Source organism: Heterocephalus glaber, unplaced genomic scaffold (assembly GCF_053883595.1).
Source record: "Heterocephalus glaber isolate CG9 unplaced genomic scaffold, H.glaber_assembly_v1.0 deba00000621, whole genome shotgun sequence".
Lineage (NCBI taxonomy): Eukaryota > Metazoa > Chordata > Mammalia > Rodentia > Bathyergidae > Heterocephalus > Heterocephalus glaber.
The window spans coordinates 6872827-6893722 of NW_028258153.1; the positions used below are offsets into that span (position 1 = coordinate 6872827).

General features: G+C 55.8%; 1 protein-coding gene and 1 long non-coding RNA gene across 17 annotated transcripts in view; one reads left to right on the forward strand and one right to left on the reverse strand.

Annotated features, from left to right (window-relative positions):
- The window catches only part of Tns1 (tensin 1), a 221801-nt gene that overhangs the window by 1525 nt on the left and 199380 nt on the right, over positions 1–20896 (forward strand). For 2 of the 13 annotated variants that reach the window (XM_087206068.1, XM_087206073.1), the window contains exon 1: positions 20519–20629. The exons of the other annotated variants lie outside the window; for them this stretch is intronic. In XM_087206068.1, the coding sequence (XP_087062194.1) occupies positions 20534–20629 (96 nt within the window). In that variant the 5' untranslated portion in view covers positions 20519–20533. Of the gene's footprint in view, positions 1–20518; positions 20630–20896 lie in introns of those variants that run through there. 13 annotated transcript variants of the gene reach the window in all.
- On the reverse strand, positions 15481–20801 carry LOC110345720 (uncharacterized). 4 transcript variants are annotated; one of them, XR_015449151.1, is made up of 5 exons: positions 20585–20801; positions 19763–19843; positions 16714–17978; positions 16246–16341; positions 15481–16044 (listed from the first exon to the last, which is right to left on the reverse strand). It is a non-coding gene; the product is annotated as an uncharacterized LOC110345720 (long non-coding RNA). The 4 variants fall into 4 exon arrangements; XR_015449149.1 differs by having other exon boundaries at positions 15481–16341; XR_015449150.1 differs by having other exon boundaries at positions 16246–17978.

Genomic DNA, 20896 nt, shown 5'->3' on the forward strand with positions numbered 1-20896 from the left:
CTCCGCTATTTGTTCCTAGCTCAGATCTTTCTTGGCCAGGAAGTTCTGATTGGGGTTTTTCCTGTGGGAGTTTGAGCTTTTTTCCTGGTATTTTGGGGTTGGCATAGAGAACCCTGCGAGGCACCTCTGACCCCTGGGGACCCAGATTTCTGTTGTCAGCTCCTGCTCTTTGACTTAGTAGAGTTCCTTGGGGCTGAGGCCATCTAGTTCCTCGTGTTCTCCCCTGCTTCTCAGACTTGTCCCCAAGCTCTCTTTGCTCTCTAATTTCATCTTAAAACCTGGGCCTATGGACTCAGGACTCTGTTGGCCCCTGCCTCCCTAAAGCAAGCCCTCCTCCTGTGTTGTCCCCAACCCCCAGGAGGTGGGTGGGTGCCTACTGGGCCAAGTGAGGGTGGACAGGGACAGAGGAGTCAAGGCTGAGATGGGGGAAGGGACCAGGGGCACTGGAATGAGTGATCAAAGAGAGCAGGGAAGGAAGAGGAGGCCTGTGTGAGTGCCAGTGTGTGACAGCACCAGGGACACAGACAGGATGGGGCGAGTGTGTGTCTGCATTTGGATGAGCTGGTTTCCCAGTGGCCTCTTGAGAGAGCTTGCTGTGACTCACTCCGTCCTTTATCTGCATGGATAAAACCCTGGCCCTACCGTGTCCCCTGGCTCTGGCTCCAGTGGTGGCTGTGGGGGCGGCTGCTCTCCCCCTGCCCAGGCCCCATTCACAGTGCAGCTCTCAGGAGACTGAGTGGCCCAGGAAAGAGCAGCTGCCGCCTATCACCTGGGCCCTTGCTGGAGGAGGCGTGGTACCCACGTTCTTGTGGTGGATAAACATCTCTCGGGCTCTCACCCCATCAGGAGCCAGGGCTCAGAAGCTACCCAGGCATCTGGGCTGGCAGCCAGAGCCCTCCCGCTGACGGCCCTGCTACAGACATGCCGCCATTCCTGACAGGGGTTCCACAGGCCAGGCTTCTCGCCTGAGCCACAGTCTGGGCTCCTGTCACAGACTCCATTTCCAGTCTTGCTGCTCTCTCTCTCCTACCCAGGCCATATGGCCCTTTTTGTCTGCCATGCTGCCTGGCTCATCCTCACAAACAGGCTCTCCTCTCTCCACTAGGGTGCCCTTTGCCCCCAGACCCCTGTCTGCCGATGTCTTCCTCTGGCCTGAGTTTGTGATCTGCTCTTCCTCCTCACCAGCCTTGGTTCTCGGGTCTCTGAGCCCTGCTCTGGATTGTCAGAGTCCAGCACCATGAGCCCTGCACCTCTTGGTAGCCTTCTGTTCCCACAGTCTCCCTGCACTGGAGCCCTCCACTAGCCCCACATGCCAGCCTCAGGAGGAGGGAGGGTGAGGCTTGGCACCCCTCCTGAGCATTCCCGCCAACCTTTTCTGACCTGGGCGCCAAGGGGCCTGGCGGGCATCTCCAGGTGCCAGCCTCGCCTCCTTGCTCTGTGCCATAGCCCAGGACAAGTGGGTGCTTGTCTGATGGTGGCGGGAGCAAAGGGGGAGAGGCTCCGGGTTGATTCTGCCTCCTCCCTCCCACAGCCAGCCCTGGGGTCAGCTTGTTTGGTCTTTGCTTCTCCCGGCCCAGAGCCCCCTTGAGTTGAGGAGGCTCCAGGGACCCAGGGGCTGAAGTCTCCCTTGCATTCTTGTTGTGGGGTCCTGTAGCCCTGATGGAAGTTCTGGGGTCTAATCCAACCCTCGCTCCTGTGGGTTGGATTACTTCCTCTTCTCTCTCTAGTTACAGAACCCTCAGGCCCCAGGGTTGAAAAATGATCTTGATTAGTGGTTCTGAGCCTTCTGAGGTCACAAGTCCCTTTCACAAAATCTGTTGAAAGGTATGGGTGTTCTTGCAGGGGAGATGTGCACACACACAGCCACTGCACACAAATGTGCGTGCATACTCACATACATATCATCCACCTCTTTGAGCCCACCCAGGGCCCTGCATCTCACATCTACCCTGGCATTTCACAAATGAGCACACTGAGGTCCAGAAAAGGGGAACAACTCTCCCAAGGTCACACTACGAGTGAGGGGGCAGAACCAGGACTACGTCCCAGATGTACCGGCCCCAGACAAGTAGGACTTTTGCCCCCAGATACGACTTTTGCTTTCTCCTGAGACTACCTGCATGACAGGTAGGCCTGGAGATTCATTTGTTCAACATTGATCTGAGCACTTTCGAACACCTGCTCTAAGCTAGGCATTGAGCTAGGAGCTAGGGACAGAACAAAAAGCCCTGTTCTTGTCCCAGGAGGGTTATCAGTCCAGCAACAAGAGGGAACAGACTCCACACGAGAAATTGCACAAGTGACACCATGGGAACAGTGCTGTGGAGGAAGGGTAAAGGTGACCTGGAAGACGGTACCAGAGCGATGGACTGGAAGGTGAGGAGGTGACACCGAAGCAAGGGGCTGGAGGACAATCTGATGGGGACGAGGAGGGGAGAGGAGCAGCATATGAGGGTCCTCCGGTGCAGGACTGCTGGGAGCGGTTCCAGAAATTTAAGGGGCTTTGTGCAGCTGCTCCTGGATCCCATGAGCCCCCTCTTCCACCGCGCTCTCTGGGGAGGGAGGGAAAGGGGCAGAGCTGGAGCCCAGGCAGGTGAGGAAGACCTCTGCATGTGCAGTGGCCATGGGAGGGCTGAGCAAAGCTGCTGCCGATTTGGGGGAGACGTGGAAGGATTTGGCTTGGAGGTGGAGTGAGGAAGAGCGGGAGGGAGGAGTGAAATGACTCCCCTCGTCTTACAAATACCAGGCATTTCTCCGGTTTATGGAGTGTTTCATAACTGCAGAAAAGCGTGCAAGCTCCCACTAACTGAACCCCCCAGGCACTCAGGGTGAAGAAGTAGAGCCTCCCCAGCACCCAGACACCCCTCTTCCTGCCCTGCCAGTCATTGCCTCCCCTCAAAGGGGTGTTCGCTCTCCCGACCTTTCACAGTTCAGATTTATTTGTCCTGTAAGTGGAGGGTGTCATATGTATTCTTTTGTTCTTGACCTTTTTTGCTCAACATTATGGTTGTGAATTTCATCCATATTCTGTGTGCAGTTGTAGATTGTTGCTTCTCATTGCCAGATCGTGTTGCGTTGTGTGAAATACACTTTTGATTTATTCATTCTGCTACTGATAGGCATTAGGGTTGTTTCCAGTTTGGGGCTATTGTGAACAGCTCTGCTGTGAACGTTTCCCTGCATGTCTTGGTGATCACGTTCTACTGTCTGTTGGGTACATTCATGCCTTCGTGTTGACAGGTGTCTGGAAGATCCTAGCACCTCAGGCACCACAGAAATCATTCTGTGCAGGGAGCACTTCAGGTGTCCTGACAATGAGCCTGAGTGATGTCCTGAGGAGGAGACATGGTTCTCTGGAACCCAAATATGGGATCTGATCAAAAGATACAGTGAATGTTTAAATGAAAAAAAATTTTTATTACAGTGAAAAGACACACTGCCATGAATTCCCCTAGCTTCAAACACACTTATTCATCATTCTTGCCACTTTCTGAAGCAGTTCTGGATCCTCTTTAATGAATGTCTTTACAAGGTGACAAAAAAATGCAGTGAACACTGCTGCTGAGTGCCATCCAACAGAAAAGCAGGCTCATAAAAACGTTACTCATACACTTTATTCACTTGATGTGGCACCATGTGACTTGTGGCTCTTTCCCAAAGTAAAAATGATCATGAAAGTAAACATTTTGAATCGATTTGGGACATTTACACAGCCACAACAGGGTAACTAAAATCACTCACGATAGAGGACTTCCAGAACTGCTTCAGAAAATGGCAAGGACAAAGGGCTAAGTGTGTTTGAAGTTGGAGTATTTTGAGGAGCATTAATGGCGATGTGTTTTTATTGCATTAAGAATTTTTAAAAAGCATTCACTTTAATTTTTTTTATTGTACCTCTGAGGTCCTCTTGCAGTGACTCTTCTTCCTGCCTACCCCTCTGTGGCCCAGGGTGGGACTCAGGAGGGTAAGAGGAAGAAGGCCTGGAGAGCTGCCCTGGTGTGGGGTGGGTGAGGTCAACTGACCCTTTTTTCATTCAGCCTTATCCTGTCCCTGGGGCTGGCCTGGGTCCTTGTGGGGACAGGAGGGAGTGAGGCTGAGGATAGGGCCCCACCCTTTATTCCTTCTCTCTTTCCCGGTGGGCAAGAAGCCAGCCTCTGCCTTCTTGTTTGATGTATGAACTTGCCATGGGCCCCTGGCACCAGGACAGAGTGTGATGCCAAGGGCAAACAAGCTAAGGCAGCCCCCAGAGTGGGAAGCAGAAGCTTGCGGTCCACACAGAGGCTCACCGTGGGAGGCAAGGGGACCCAGACAATGTCTTGGGGACAGATCCCCTTTCTGATGTCCCAGCTGTGATCCCTAAATTTCCCTGCACCCTGGAGCCCCTGGCCCTGGTGCCTGTGTCCAACCCCTCCCTTCTTGGTCTGAGTAGCCTTAAGCTCCAGAGCAGGAAGTTGGGTCTCTCTAAGGCTACCCCAGGAAGAGCATGCAGAAGCCCCAGATTTAGTGTTCCTTTCTGGCCAGGCATAAGAGAATGTTGGAGTGCTTCTGATGATACTTGTTCACAAGTTTGTCTTCCTGGTAAGTCTGTGAGACAGTGTTTCAATGACCTTGGTATCCTACTCGCTTAGCAAAGGATCCGCAACATGTAGATATTCAGTACAGGTCGCCCAGTGGATGGATGGATGGATGGACAGATGGACAGATGGTTGGTGAGAAGAGACAAGTAGAGATCCCAGAGAGAGGACCCAAATAGGGGTCAAGTGCATGTGGACAGTGATGGGCAGGGATAGAGCTATTGGTTCTGGAAAATGGTGGTCTTTCTTTGACCCTGAAGCTTTACCTGAGCCTGAACTTCTTTGTGTAGGTCCCCAGTGGGGGGGACAGCTAGAATGTGACCAACATGGTCAAGTTCAGGCATGATTAGAGATCAAGAAGAAATATGTACATGAAGGTATGCAGGGTTGGACGAAGTCAGCCGAGTTTTGGAAGGCTTTTGAAGCTTTGGAGTGAAGAGGGTGTGATTTAGTGATTTGGTGACCAGCTGGGGTTGACAGCAGGTGGCAGTCATGAGGGGCTCTAAGGGGGTGTCTTCTGGCCTCAGTGTAAACTTTTGCCATTGCCTAGCTCCTCTGGGCATTCTTGCCAGTGCCCCTTTTTAGGAACCTTTAATTTCCTTATCAAGTCCCACTCCACCCCACTCCTCCTGCCATAGCTGAAACCACAAGGAGTTAAGAACAGCCTGGTAGGGCCCTAGGTGCCATCCTCAGAGTCTTCTGACCCAGCCTTCAGCCTGGTGTTCTGCAGGCCCAGTCCCAGTAGGTGCCATATTGATTCTGCACCCAGAGGAAGCGTCTCAATTCTCATTTGTCTGCTTACCTAGCCCATTGTCTTTTCCCTCCAGCCATCTGCCATCTTCCTCTGACTCATCCATCTTTATCCTGGGCCCATTCACATTTCCTCCCTCTCACTTGCCACCTTCTGCTGAGCACTCTGTGCGTGAACACTGTGTAACCCAGTGTCTGAGTCCATTGTGTGCCAATGTAATAAAACCCCTGAGACTGGCTCATTTTTAATGACTGGAGTTTTCTTTCTCATGGTTCTGGATGCTGGGAAGTCCAAGATTGAAGGGCTGGCATGGGCTGCATCACATGGGAAAGGGGGAGAGGAAGGGAGAAGGAGGGAGAGAGAGTGAGCAAGAGCAGAAGCTGCTGAACCTGTCCTTTTATTTATTATTATTAATTTCTTTGAGCCCTGGGGATTGAACCTAGGGCTTTCCCATTGAGCTACATCCTCAGCCCTTCTTATTTTTTTCATTTTGAGATAGGGTCTCACTAAGTTGCCCAGGATGGGCTCAAATTTGTGATCCCCCGCCTCAGTCTCCCAAACCGCAGGGATTACAGGTGTGTGCCACAACACCCTGCTGAGCTTGTCCATTCAGAGGAGTCTGGTGCTAATGGCATGAATCCATTCGTGACAACTGTGCCCCATGACCAAACACCTATTAGTCCCCACCTCCCAACGCTGCTCCATCAGGGATCAATTTTCCAACACGTGAACACGTGAACTTTGGGGGACACAGGGAGGACACAGCATGGCATAAGTCCTTGTCACCTGTTGGGAGGCTCAGTGAGGAAGCAGATGGTTAAACACAAGATCCTGAGATGCTGGGCCTAGTGTGCCAGGAAGGCAGGTGTGAGCTGTGCCTGGGGTCTGAAGCAGGGGCTGACCTGTTCTGCTTGGGGCAGTCTGGAAGCCCTCACAGCAGAGGTGATGTTTCTAACAGGCTTCTCAAAGATGACACTGAGGGGAGGCAAGTCAGCCCTAAGCCCCGCCCCCTCAGGGGACCTCCTAGAAGCTGCTTGCCCTTCCTCATCCCAGGTGTCACCTCTATCATCCCTGGGCCCCCAGTCCATGTCCAGGGAACCTGGAAGTTAAGCCAAAGACTCGTAGCTGGCTCTGCTCCTTGCTGGCCCCACTCACCTGCTGCCTAGCCCAGCCCAGATGTTACCTCCATGGAAGCTGGGCAGGTGACAGGCCCAAGGGGAGCTCGAGCCTGTGGGTCCTGCCCTCCCAGAGTGGCGAGATGCAGAATGGAGGGCCGGTGGGCATGGAGGGCCCAGGATCTGGAGGGAGGAGCCTGGTGTGGGATCCTAGGCGGAGGCAGGACAGGGTGTCATCTATATAGCAGGCTTTGGGGATGCACTGAGTTCAGCTTTGGCTTTCCCACTTAAGGGCTGTGCATTACTGAGCATAGAATGTAACCTCTCTGTGCCTCAATTTCCTCCACTGCGCTAACATGCCCTCCAGTGTGGGGCATGTGACAAAGGACAGCTGCTGTCATCATTGTCATTGTTGTTGTTACTGAAGTGGGTGATCAGGTTCATGGAATCCTCCAGGAAATGAGATGGGTCAAATGTGCACCGATTTTATCAGGGCAGATGGCTTCCAGAGAGGCCTGAGCTGGAGGCTGGAGAGCCCCAGAGCCTCAGGCCACCATACAGGTCTGATCCTGGGAAGGGAGGGAGGGAGGGGATCCAGGAAGCACCCTAGGTCTCCTGCACGGGCAAAGGGAGGGGATGTTAGTAAAGTCAACAGAGAACCTAGGGGTGAAGCTGGCAGAGGAGGAAGTCCCTGTCACCAGGAATGAGCGCACCCTGGTGTGGCCTGCACTTGGCTCATGTAGTAAAGGCAGCAATGGATTTCCCAGCATGCAGCAGGTCTGTGAGCAGCATTCCTGGGTGTTGGGGGGCCTTGAGTAGTGGATTGAGACAGTCTCTGGATGGGGTCTGGGGTGATTGGAGGGGTGGGTGTGACCTAAGCGTCTGGGAGGAGGCAGCAGCTTGAGCTCCAAGCTGTGGTGTTCCTTCCCTCCTTCCTGGGCTGGCTGCCTGCCTCCCGGCTTCTTCTTGCTGGGTCCTGGCTTGTTGGGGGCACATACTTTACCTCAGTTGTGTTAGGCAGAAGGCTGACCCTATCTGACCTCTGACCCCTCTCCTCTTCTCCCCATTTCTCCTTTCTGTTCTTGGGATGCCTCCGTGCTGAGGGGAAAACTGAGGCCGGGGAGCTCTGCACAAGGGAGGATCCTGGGTAGGGTCGTCCAGGAATCAGTATTGTACTACACTCCTCTCCCCTGTGCAGAGGCTCCCACCGCAAAGGTCATTGATGTATCATCTAAAACACGATAAACATGATGCTGAAGACAAAAACAAAACAAAAGGTTGATGGTGAGGGTGGGGGGGATGGGCAGCCGGACGCTCCCCGGGACGGTCACCTTGGCTGGCCTCTGGGGCTGGAGTGCCCGGAGCAAGTGTCAAGCTGCAGCGCCATTCATTAGGGGAATGAAGCTGAGCAGGAGTGAGCATTTCTGGGCGCTGAGCGGCCGGCCATGAGTGGGAGGTCCGTCCAGCTCGGGCTGCCCGGGCTGCCCCGCCCTCTCCGCTGCCCCCTCAGCTCCCCACCACTGCAGCAGCAGACGGCTGAGCACTGAGAAGTGTGAAGCACCCAGACGGCCTCTTAACCCCAGCCGCTCAGTATGCTAAGCAGGCCTAATTTATTCCTTGCCTCTCAGAGGAAGCACAGCAAGACAAGCGGGGGAGGCGAGAGGCAGCGCTCAGAGATGTTCCTGGGGCAGTTTCTCTGTGATCCTCTTGCGTCCTTTTGCAAGGCTTCTCGGTCCCCATGTTACTCCACACCACCTTTCCGAGGCTTCAGCTCAGAGGGGAAGCTATGTGGCCGTGGGAATAGGGAAGCAGGACCGATGAAAAGCGAGATGGGTCCTTTCTTACTGCTTCCTGGCTGGGTGCCCTGGGCCTCAGCTTCCCCAGCTGGAAAATGTGGAGAACGGAGCCCACCCAGAGGGCTGCTGGGAACGGCCGGCTTTGCAGTGCACGCCAGGCTCAGGACGCTGGGGGCAAGTGGCACTGGCCATGCCTGCTGTACTCTGACCTGTTTGGCATCTCCTTCCCCTGTTTTGTCAACCTCTGCAGTCTGCAGACTTGAGTGCTGAGGTCAGCTGGGGGTGGGGTGGGGGGGCGGGAGGAGGAGGCTGTCTTGGGAACTCCTCTCTGGGTACGGGAGAGGGGTGGGGACAGAAGAGCTCATACATCATGGCAACGAAATGAGGGAGGACTCCTGGTGGAAAAGCATGCACTTGGGGATCTGGCTGATCTGGTTTCAAGTGTGAGCTCTACTGATGACTAATTTGTGAGCCTCAGTTTCCTCATCTGGAAAGTGAGAGTGATAACACCTACCTTGTAGGTGATTAAGGTGGTTAAGGTATGTAGAGTACCCAGCACATAGCAGGTGCTCATTTAACACCAGTTTCCTTCTCTCTGGAAGGGGTCTCTGGCTCATTGGCTGACCCCTTCCCTTGCCAACCTGGCCAGCAGACTCCCCTCTGAGCTCCTCCTGGAAACCTAGAGCTAGGGACAGGTGACAATGATAGTGAATCCCTTCTGTTTGTTTGTTTGTTTGTTTTTGAAACAGGGTCTCCCTATGTGGTTCAGGCCGGCCTTGAACTCACTATTTAGCCCAGGCTGGCCTCAGACTTTCGGTGATCCTCCTGCCTCAGCTGCCCAAGTGCTGGGATTACAGGTGTGTGCCACCACATCCTGGTAATAAATGCCTTTAGAAACAGCTTCAGGATAGACCGAAAGGGACCAGGCAGGCACTGTTAGCCTACCTCACTGATGAGGAGGCCACACTCAGGGAGGGGCGGGCGCAGCCTCAACATTGCCAGTGTCGCCTGCCTGAGGACCCGGCCTCTGTACTTGGCCTCTGTGTGCCTCTCACCCTTTCTGATGAGCAGGGCAGCCTCTTGGCCTGAACCTTTCTTGGGGAGGGTTCCCCTGTTCTCAGAGATCCCTCGGGCAGAGGCCATTGCCTTGCCTGGCTAGCCAGCCAGCCTTCTCCTGGGACACCCCCACCCCAGCCTGCCCTTGAGCCTTGAGTCTCTAAGTCCCCTGCTCCCCTGCATGCAGCCAGACCTGAGGTCACAGGAGGATGGCAGGGAGGAGCCGGCGGTCACCACCTTCCTTGGGGATGGGGTGGGGCCTCTCCCTCATCTCCCGCAGGTCCGCCCTGCTGCCTGTCTTCCTGGGAAGCAGCTCCTGGCCCCAGCTTTTCTCCCTCGCCGCTGAGGTATGAGTCCCCTCCCCCAGCCCAGTGCCTTCGCCTGCTTCCCAGCCCCGAGCTCTTTAGCTGCCTCTGGAGCTGTGAGAACAGCCCCCATCTTGCTTCCCAGACCCAAGGATGGGGCATTTCCAGCTCTGGGGGCTCCCTGCTCCCCTCCCCCATCTCTCTTCCCCTCTGGGAGCCAGAGGCCCTTTGTGAAGCTCTTTGTATGGATTTGAACTCCCAAGGCCAGGCGGGGGGACAAAGGGACACCCCTCTCCCCTCTCCATTGTCCCCTCTCTTCCCAGGAGGCCCTGTGTGTGCCTGTGTGTGTGAGAGTGTCCATGTCCCAACTTGGCATCTTTTGTATATAACTGGGGGACAGGAAAGGGTCCCGGAAGGACTCAGGGAACAGAACAGTCTTGGGATCCCTGGACTGAGGCTGAGTGGCCCTGGTGGGAGAAGGGAGGCTGGGATACGGACCAGATGCTGGACTCTGCTGCCCACAAGTGGATGCCAGTGCCCCTCGGCACCTCCGCTGCTCTCTGAGGTTGTCATTCCGTCTCCCACTGTCTGTCCCTCTCTGCACTTCTCTCCCTCTCCCTGAAGCTCACTCTCTCCATGCCTGTCCCTCATTTTCATTGTGCCATCTGCATTCCTGGCATCTGCACTGAGGGCAGACAGGCAGGCCCATCTCCATAGTTCCCTTCTAGCCCTTCTAGACTTCTGCCCCGAACCTGCCCTCCCTGCCCTGGGCCAAAGTCTCCTGCCCTTCCTCTGCTCTGTAGGGGTCTCCCCTAGGGGTGCTGTCCCCTAAGTGCCCCTGCCTGTACCTCCACCATGGTTACCTTTACTCTCGCAGCCTTGGGACTCCACTGTCTAGAATAACCCTGGGCTGTGAGCTGCCTGCTGAGTCCTGGCTAAAAATAGACTCACGCTTGGTGTGTTCCAAGGCAATCTGGGGCAGACGTGGGGCTAGCCTGCAGGGTCCAGCATAGCCTGTTTGGGACACGTCTTCTGCGGGAGTCCTGGGGCCTTCCCACCACACTGCTACAGACAGAAGTTGGGAGGGCTGTGAGTGGCTCCTGGGAAGGAACTCCTGGTGCTGGTGAGCGACTCGGGCAGAGAGATGTGAGCCCAGGGCCCGGATCAACCCAGGACTCCTTGCCACCAGTAAGCACTGGAGGTGGAACTGAGTGCAGCCCAGAAGACTGCAGGCAAAGCACAGTGTTCCAGGGTGGGCAGTTGGGTGGAGAGGGTGTTGTGCCTGGTCACGGGGCTGTGGTCACCTCAGCAGCAGCACTTCCCCATCTGGAGGAGCCAGGGGTTCTGCCTCTTGGGGCTACTGCTAGGCAGCCTCTCTGGGCCAGTGGGTGCCAGGGGTCCTGGGGGCAGGGGGACCTTCCACAGGCTCACCAGGCCAATGGCCTACCCCTTTGAGCCCCCGGATCCTTGTCTCTTCCTGGCCTGGGCCTCCATTCTCTTGGAGAGAATCTCTACTCCCTATGAGATTCTCTCTCTCTCTCTCAGGAGCTCCAGGGTGGTGAACAGGTTGGAGCAGGTGCCTGGTAGAGTCTGCAGGGGGCCTTAGCATTGCCAAGGCCTACCTTTTGGTTTCCTGAATGTTTCTATTTTTGCGGTACTGGGAACTGAACCCATGACCTTTGCACCAAGCTACACCCCCAGGCCTTTTTCTATTTTTTATTTTGAGACAAAGTCGATAAGTAGCCTAGGCTGGGCTCAAACTTGTAATCCTTCTGCCTCAGCCTCCCAGAGTGCTGGGATTATGGTCCTGCACCACCATGCCTAGCTTGGATGTTCTTTTTATTTACTAGTTTCCTGTCCTTGTTTCATGGCTGCACTTGCTTCTGTTCTCTTGAAGAGGGTATTGGTTACCATACCTAAGCCTTTCTTTTCCCTGCCTTGTACTTACTTCTTCCAAGTCACTTTTGCTCCCTGTCGCTTACTCAAAGCTTTCAGGAACCTGGGTTTTCAGCTCAATGTTTAAACTGGGACGATGAAGGGTGGATTGTTTGCTCTTACCTGTCTGCCGGGCTGGGGTGGTTTCATAGGGAAAACTTTGATGAGTATCTTTGGGTCTCTCCCTTTGGGCTCACTGGATCCCCAGAGAAGTCCCCACCTGTCTGTTGGGGGCAGGATCATGCCTGGCTGCCACTCGTGCTCAGTAATCACACACCTTCCTTTCAGGGCCACACCCTCTGCTGTGCCTCCTGTCCCCAGGGTGCTGCTGTCTTACTCTTTCCAGGGAATGAGTCTCGGGCCTCCTTCCGGGTCAGGGAGGAGACTGGACTGTCACAGGGTTTCATCTTTAGTGCCCTACCAATTTCTGGTTTGTGGTTCACACTTATCCCATCCGGAAGGTCTCTCAGGTCACCAGTCCTGAGCCTTTGGGGAGCTCTGGTCTCTGAATTAGCTGCTTCTTGGCCATCACTTTGGTTCAGTGTTCTGCGGTGTTGGGTTTATAGTTCCCAGTCACCCATCGGTCTCTAGCTCCCAGATGTTGAACACTGTTGTCAGGGTGATAATCAAAATATTTAACAAGTGATCTCAGGAACTGGCCTAGGAGGCAGAACTGGGCCTCTGGTGGGTAGGGAATTGCTGAATGGAGGGGCTGGTGCAGTGGCAGGGTGGGGGTGCCATGGCTATTGTCCTGCTGGAATGGAAGGGCTGCAGGGTGGTGTACACTGAGCATCCACTGCTGTTGGCATTTCCTCTCCTTTATGCCCCACCTGGATTTATGCTTTATTTAAAAAAATAAAAAGAACCCTATACTGTTGTTTTAGTGGGGTTTCTAGAGGGAACAAAAGCAAACACATGTGTTCAATCAGCCCATGCCTCCTGGAAGGATCCGCTTCACTTCTTTGGTCTCAGATGCAGTTCCCTGTGACCCAGGTGGGGGACCCCTCTTCTTCCTCGATCAGAAGTTTCAGGTACATTTGAGACCATTCATAGATGGTGAGCATGGAGCCAGCACCCAAGACTGGAAGGAGAGAGAGGCTTCCTCCAGGGAGACGGGGGCTCGTGGAGGACCAGGGCAGCCCCCAAACTGTCATCCTCTCTAATCAAGGTGACACAGGCACCCCCACCCCAGCAGGCAGCTCCTTTGCCCTTCTCCATCAGCGCTACATAGCACTCTACCATTTGGGGTCCAAAGCAGTCAGGAAGTTCCTTCAGCACTTGCTTTTGTCTTTCGGGGGGCCGGGCCCCAGCTCTCCCTACTCCCTCTCTTCCCTGTCCCAGTGCCCTGCTCCTCATTGACTGAGTTCCAGCCTGCAGCCCTTACCTTCCTGGACGTGTAGCTTGTCCAGTGGAGATTCAGGCACCTGGGGCCAGGGCTGGCCTGTGTTCCTGCTTAAGGGGAGCAGGGGCTTTGAACTGAGATTTTATGCTGAGCTATGAAAAACTGAAGGCTTAGAACTTATTTGGGGTTCATAAGGCGAGCACGGGGAGTAGAAGGTTGAAAATAGAAGTTTCTCTGGCAGTGTGGTGCCTCTTTAGAAGTTCTGCTTGTTGTCTAATTTGAGTATTTTCTACCTGGATCCTGGCTCATTTCCTCTTGCTTGCTTTCTGTTGGGTGGGGGACTCAGGAAATCATTGCTGGGCTCCCTCCTCTCTCTTCCCTAATTCCTGTCTCTTCTTGGGTCCTAGCCTCTTCGTGTGCCCTCAGTCTCCCTCTCCTCTGGCCCACTTCTAACATCTTCTAATGAGGCTGTTTTGGTGTCACCCTTCTGGGACTCTTGGCTCTTCTTCCGAGGCGCCCACACCCTGGCTGGGGATGTGAACTGCATGTTCCAGACAGGGCTCTCCAGCTGAGGGTTCTGGCAAGGAGCACGGTCTGGGGGGGCCGTGGGCAATGGACACTGGCAGACCCAGGAAGGGCTACTGTGCACTTGCCTTGGGTGGCTTGGTCCCAGGTTCTCTGATATTTGTCTGGGAGCTCCTGAGGGCACTTTGATGAGTCAGGTCAATGACAGGCATTCAATTTAGTCCACCCAACTGCCCCAGGAGGTTAGAATTTTTGGCTCCATATTTCCAAAGAGGAAACACTGGCTCAGACTGGGGAAATGATCTCCCCAAGGTCACACAGCCTGTAAGTGCCAGGCCCAGAATTTGGGCCCTGTATTCTTTGGGAGCTTTGTTCCGGATTTTTCTCTCTGGGAGGTAAGGGTGTGATGATGGAGGGAATGCTTCTCCTACCTATGCTGCCTCTTGGCATGGTCTAAACTGCTCCGGGAGGTAAGAAAGGCAAATACAGTGGTACTCATTTGACAGATGAGAACACTGAGGCTCCCAGGAGGGGCTGTGCCCCAAGCTTATCTGTCCATAGGACCGGAGGGACCTGTTGTGGTGGGGCCGGGCTGGCTGAGGGATACCACAGCAAAGACCTCCCGCTCTCTGGTCTGCCATGGCTGCTGCCCTGCTCTGCCCTGAGGCTGGCAGACAGAGAATAGAATGTGCCAGAAGCTGGGCTCAAGTGGACCCCAAGGAGGGTCTGGGACCTTTTGGGATGGGGAAAAGAGGAAGTCAAATTGGACCAGCAAAGTCTGTAAGACCCAGGGAAGTGCCTGGTGTTGGTCTGAGGGATGGCGAGGACTTGGCTCCGAGGTGCCATCTCTCCTGTTACTGTGCAGTGGTGCAGGACTCACGTCGGGGTGGGCTTGGGGATGCCCAGGAGCTTGCTCTGGGCCTGAGCCAGCTGTGGCTGAAGGTCCATGGCCCAGGGTATCAGGCTCCTGACCATGATGCCTGCAGCTGGGCCTGGGAGGGTCTCAGCTCTGAGCCCAGTCTGGGCCAGCCCCTTCCGTGAGCCACGGGACACAGGAACTCCTGGGAATCCCCAGCCCTGCTGCACATGAAGCCAGGGGAGGAGGCCTTGCCTGTCTTGCTTGTGCTTCAGTTTCCCTGGCTGGCTGCACCCCGTGCATTCTTTCCCCTTTCCTTTATTCTTGTCCTCCCCTCCCCTCACCCAGAAGCTAGCCCTTCACTGCCGCTTATTGCTCTTTGTAAGATGGACAGGAGCCTTCCGCCTTCTGCCCTGGCTCCTTTTCCACCCACTGCAGAAACGGTAGTCTGGGGGTGGGCCCAGGAGAAGAGCCCAGTAAGATGGCCTGGCAGGAGGGAGTGGGGTGGCAGGGGGCTGGATGGGTGAAGGTCATGGGGTGGAGAAGGAAGCAATGGATGGATGGAAAGTGAACAGGGACCTGGTTACTTGTCTGCATCTGCCTCTCTATCCTGTCTCTCCCCCGGTGCCTCCAGATGTCTGCCCATCATCACTGCCACTGTCTTGCCTTTTTGTGTCGTCTGGGTTCCTAGGACGGGCAACTTTAAGCCGGCTCCCTTCCTGTTGTGCCACCCACACTGGACCACCCTCTCTGTCCAGTTCAGGGCAGACCAGCCAGTGGCTGCATTCTGTGAAAGAGGGCTCGGCAGGAGGGGCGGGGTGCCTGCGTGGTAATTGCATTAGCTGGTGCTGATGCTCTTGGGCATCCCAGCCTGACCCTCTGGTCCTCCCCCTTCTCCATCCTCCTTCCTCTCGCTCCTCCTGCTCTCTCCATTCATCTCCCTCTCTCCCCCAGTTCCATCGGAATCAATTAGACAGTCCCCGCTTTAATCTCATTGCGGGAGCCTGGGCTCAGGCCCAACAGCCCAGCTCCCAGGTCTGCTGTCTCCATGCCGGGGCCTGCAACCAACACCCCAGGGGCAGAGGGATGACCAGGATGACCTCAGGCCACCTTTTCCTTCCCCGCCCCCAGCTTCCCAGGGAGGGAGCCCCAGTGGATCGATACCCCCCATCACGGCAGGCCCGCCGCGCCCCTCCCCCACCCAGCGTTTATCATGTCAGCCTCTGGGTGGTGATGGAAGTCATTTGGAAAGGGGCCCAGAGGACCGGGATTCTCAGCCTGGCGAATGAAGAGGAGTGAGGTGGGGAGGGGAGAGGGGCTTGAATAATGAGCCATGTCTGAAGGCATTTATTGTGCAGATGAGAGTGACCAAGCTATTCTCCTGCTCTGGGCAAGGCAGGCTAAGATGAAATAGTCTGGAATTTGAGAAGGGGGATGGAGGTGAGGTATCAGGAGGAACTTCCTGACTGTTGGAGACCAGGGACCCGGGTTAGTGGTGGTGAAGGGAGAAAGAGGATCTAGGGAGTCACCTCCTTGTGATTCCTCCGGGAGGAAAGACATTGCCTTCCCTCCTCCCCTCTCTCCCCTTCTGGCTGCAGTGTTGTGCTATGGAAAAGCAATGAACCAGGGTTGGGGTCCCTGGATGAGCTCTGGCATGGCCACTGCCTAGCTGCATGACCCCTGGGAGGCCACTGTATCTCTCAAGGCCTCGGTGTCCTCATGTAAATGGCCAAGGAAAGGGGTTGGGTCCTTTCAAGTTTAGCTGGAATCAATACTGGATATCAGGGCCCTGTTGCAGAAAGGAAACAGGGGATTTGTGGAGTGTAGATGCGTAAAGGTTTCTTCATCCAGGCTGAGGTAGAGGCAGGAACCCTGGAAATGACAATCCCCACCAGCCCACATGCCAGGGTTGTGAGAGGGGCCCCGTGGATGTGGAAACAGGAATGGCCTCCCTCCTTCCCTTCTTTCCTTGACTGTGCAAACAACTGACTTGCCAAGTGACTTGTGTCCCTGCCCCATGCCGGTTATCATGCTAGGTCCTGGGATGCACCCAGGAATGACGGAGAAGTCCTCTGGAGCTGCCATTCTGGTGGGCAGGAGGGCAAGACAGTGAAGGAGTGAGTGAGCCAGTCTTCCAAGAAGAGAAAGGTTGAGCACTCTGGTGTCACACAGAGGTGGGCACAGGGCACGGAAGGACTTTAATGGGGTGGGCAGAGGAGGCCTCCCTGGAGCTTTGTAGGGACCTCTACTGGGGTGCGTGGAGAGAAGCTGGGGGCTGGGGGTGAGTTCTGAGCCTTGTGGCTGGTTGGACAGTTCTCTGTAAGTGTGGCTGGTGAGATGCATCCTTGGGTGGGGTGGGGGTAAGGGCCTAGGAAGCCAGCCCGGGAGACAGCACCTAAGGCAGAGCTCCCTGGAACCCCAGGGAGAATCACTGAGGCGGAGGGTAGGGGAGCTCTACCTCTGGTTGTGAGCGAGTGGCAGGTGGGGCGAAGGAGAGGCCCATGGAGCTGTCTTCTCGATCCGGGAGGACTGGGAGGTCCCGAGGGAGCTGTCTCCACACATCTCTCTCTGGGTGTGAAAGTGAGACCTGGTGTCTCCGATCGGGTGCCCGAGGGATTTTCCCCTAACAGGGGCTGCCTTTGTCCCCCCACAGGCAAAACCAGCCAGGGGCACCTCGGCCCTGAAGGCCTGGGACAGAGGAGCTCTGTGCCTACCCTGGGCCGGGGGTGCTCTCCTCCCACGGGCTGTCCCAGGGGACCTGTGGGCCATAACCTGCTCTTTTGTTTTCCCAACACCTGTGCTGGCCGCCTCTGGGAAGTTTCCTGTTCTTCTTTTGCTTCTCTGTGAGAAAAGAGGCTCTGATCCCAGGAAGACTTGGGGAGGAGGGCCCAGGGCAGCCCATTCTGCAAACATAACCTCCATCCCACCTGGCTGAGGACTGGAATCTGCTCCCTGGCCCTCACCCAGAGTCCACAAGATCATGAAGGAGTGTGAAGTAGCACGGTCTCCTTCACGCCCTGGCTGGACCCAGCACAGCCCCATAGCTGCCTGGAGCCCAGCTGAGAAGAGAGGGGAAGGAGGAGGATCAGAGGGTGGCAGGGCTGAGAGACAGGACCTGGGTTCTGTGGGAGCCTGGAGTGGGCCATGTCACATCAGCGGGGGGACAAGGGGTCATCAGAGGATCAGTTAACCTTGATGGCCATCCCTTGGATGGTGACCAACTCTTCAAAATTGTCACTGGGGAGGGAGAGGTGAGGAGCTGGGGACTACTGTTGGGCCCCCAATGGGGGCCTGAAGAGACGTCTCTAGGCTCTGCCATGAGGCCTCTCTCACAAACAGGATCCTACCCATGGTCACCCGACCTCTTCCTCACACCATGTTTTGACCTCTCAGACGTGGTCCTCTGGACCTGCACATTGGTGTCTAGTCTATTATGGGAGCCTTACATCTCTGTTCCTGAGTTCAGGGCCCTGCAAGGAGAGGGAAGAAGGAAGGATGCATCAGCACTTACCATGGGTATGGTATGGTTTCTGGAGTTCTGAGTGCTTTGAGGGAGAATGGGGATCAAGATTGGGAGGAGACCTTGGAATTGGAAGTCCCCCACCCCAACACATGTGTTTTGGTGAAAGAGGAAGAGGGTCCTTGCTAGAATCTTCCAGGAGATTCTGGATGCCTTCTGGAAGGTATGGGTTCCTGCAGCTGTTATTTTCAGGATTCTGATCTCTGTAGGAGATGAAAATAGAACAGAGGACTTGGGGCAGGGTTACCTTGGCCTTCAGGAGTTGAAGCACTTGGCATGAAGCTACCTGGGGAGCGGTGGGGCCAGAAGTTGTGAGGGGAAAGCTGAGGAGGCTCTCCAGGCAGTGATAGGCCTGACTTCCTGTCTCTGTCCCTGTCAGCCTCAGACTCTTGCCTCTCCCCTCAGGATCATTGGCTGAAGGTGCCTCCTGCTGGACAGAGGCTAGAAGTAAAGGTCTCTGTCCTTGGGAGTCCTTTCCATCAGTCTGTCCAAGTCAGGAAGGGCTGGATCTAGTCATTGCCTCCCTCCCTTCCTTCCCACCTCTCTCCTTCCTTCTGTGTGTGGAGTGTCTTTCACGACTTGAGAAGACCTTAAGAATCCTCTGAAGAAAAAGCCACCCTGGGCAGACATGGTGGAACACGCCTGTATTCCCAGCACTCTGGGAAGCTGAGGCAGGAGGATAGCAAGTTCTAGCCCAGATTGAGCAATTTAGTGACTTAGTGAGACTCTGTCTCAAAATTTAAAAAGAGAAAGAAAAAAAGAAATCATATATATATATATATATTCATATATATGTCTATAGCTCAGTGTGAAGGCCCTGGGTTCAATCCTCAGTATAAAAATAAATAAAAAGCCATCTTGCCTTGCTCCCTTGTGCCAGGCAGCCAGTCCTATTTGAGGAACTTCCTCCTGTTTTCTATTAAACTCCTTTCTGCGTGCTATGGATTAGGTCCATTTCCTTCTGTTTCACAGCCCTTCTGTTCCTCTGGTCCCCAGGCGGGGAGCTGGGAGGCTGTGGTGAGTTCCGAAGCCCCCTCCCTCCAGGCCTGGAGCAGGTGTGGCAGTGGAAGGCCCTTTGCTGGGGATGCTGGGCACCGTTGAAGACCGGCCTTCGAGGGGCGGCTCGTTCTACTGAGAGACAATACTCTTCCTCTCTGCCTGCTTTCCTGACACCCCTCCAGCTTCCCTCTGGAGCTTTCCCGATGGAGAAGTGGTGGTGGTGCCCCTGGCTTGGGGGATTGATTGATGGGGCTGAAGGGCCCGGGTGCCTGTCTTCCCCCTTTATTCACTCACCCAGCTGCCTCCTCCCTCACTGGGTCGCCTTCCTGGGCTCCTTCTAGTGCCCCGCACAGTGCCAGCCCCAGCTGCCTCCTCAGGGGGTGCACAGCAGAAATGGAGTGGGGCTGGACTGAGAAGTTCTCTGTGGCCTAGGAGAGCCTGGGGCCGAGCTCAACTAGCCACACACACTTCAGCCCTCAGCCTACACATTGGGAAAGGGACCCTGGTTGGAGCAAGGGAGGATGGTGACAGCGAGGCAGCCTGGCTGAGATGGTGCAGGCCGTGCCGGTGGGGGGTGCGGGCCTGGCTGGCTCCCAGGGCCTGTTGCTGCAAAAGAGGCCCCGCTGCAGCTCCCTGCCCCCTTTTCTCTGGGCTTGGCTGCCTGCCCGCTCAGCTTCTCAGCAGCCACAGGAGCGGGGCAGAGCTCATGGCTGCCTTGCCAGCCCTCCTGGTGTGCTTGTGGGTACCAGCCTGGCCCTCTCGGTCTCTGTGTCTATACCCCTTCTCCCCAGAGCCCAGCATCTCTGCCTCCTGTCTTTTCTTCCTTCTCCCTAGTTCTAGGGTCCCAATCTGGTGACAGCAAACAGTATTCCTGAGAGGACGCCCAGAGGCAGGGAGGGGCTGTGCCTGGCGGCAGAGATGGGACTCAACACAGTGAAAATAGGAAGCAGAGGGCCTGCAGCCCAGCAGGTGGAGAGGTGCATGTTACCTTTCCATCTTGCTGAGCCATGCTCCCTTCCAACCTGTTGTGGTGCTTGGAATCTTCTCAGGGGCCACACTCCTGAGTTGCCTGAGAGAGAGAGAGAGAGAGAGAGAGAACAGGCTTAGCGGGAGTCAGAGGTTGGCCTACCACAAAAAAGCTGGTTCTGGTCGCTCTTAGTGTCCTCATAAGCAAGCTCGGTGCAGGGTAGTGGAAGCCGGCCGCCTCTGTTTAACTTAATCACATTATGCTCTGGGGAGCAATATGGGAATTGGAGTGCGATCTGGAGGGAATCCACGCACACGCACACACGCACGTTCACACACTCACTGCAGCGGGGCGTACAATGCCGCCGCCGCCCCGGCCCCCTTGGCTGCTGCTGCTTCCCGCAGGCGGACCCACGCCCCGCACCGCCTCTGCCAGGTCCCCAGCGCCTCTTCCGCGCGGCTCCCTGCGCGCCTCAAAAGTTGCCGAGGCGCTGAGCCAGCCCTCCAGCCCGCCGGAGAAGCAGAGGCGCTCTGTTTCCCAGGACAGCGGAGAGCGAACCATTGGAGGAAGACCCCAGCAAGGCGCTCCTGGGAGATGGAGCCGGGTAGGGGCCGTGCGGCGGGACCCCAGCCCCGCTCCTCCCGCTAGAGCGGGCAGGGCTCGAGTGCGGTTCCCCTGGGACGGAAGATCCGGGAGACCCGGGCGGCAGGGCGCCTCGCCTGCATCCCTAGCGCAGCCAGCCCTTCCTCCTCTCCGACCATAGCCCAGCAGCCGCCCACTCTCGGGTTCAACATGACTCGGCTGAGCTGGTGCTTCTCCTGCCTGATCCGATGGGGCAAATACCTCTTCTCCTGCCTCCTTCCCCTGCGCTTCTGTCTCCGTAGCCAGGTAAACGCCTTCTGTCACTCCGGCACCTTCCAAACCTCCATCCCCCATCCTCCAGAGCCGTGATGGTCAGGTGCCCCCTCGGGCCGCTCAGGGTTCCGATTTATCACCCACCCTCGGGAAAACATCATCTTGGCGCTAGACTTTGGAGACGCCAGGGGATCCCCTGCCTATGCTGCACGGATCCGGGAGGGGGAGGAGCTGCCCTCCCGGAACACACCAGTAACGTCTTGGTTTGGCTCCGAAGGCTGAAGGGTAGCGCTGTAGTCT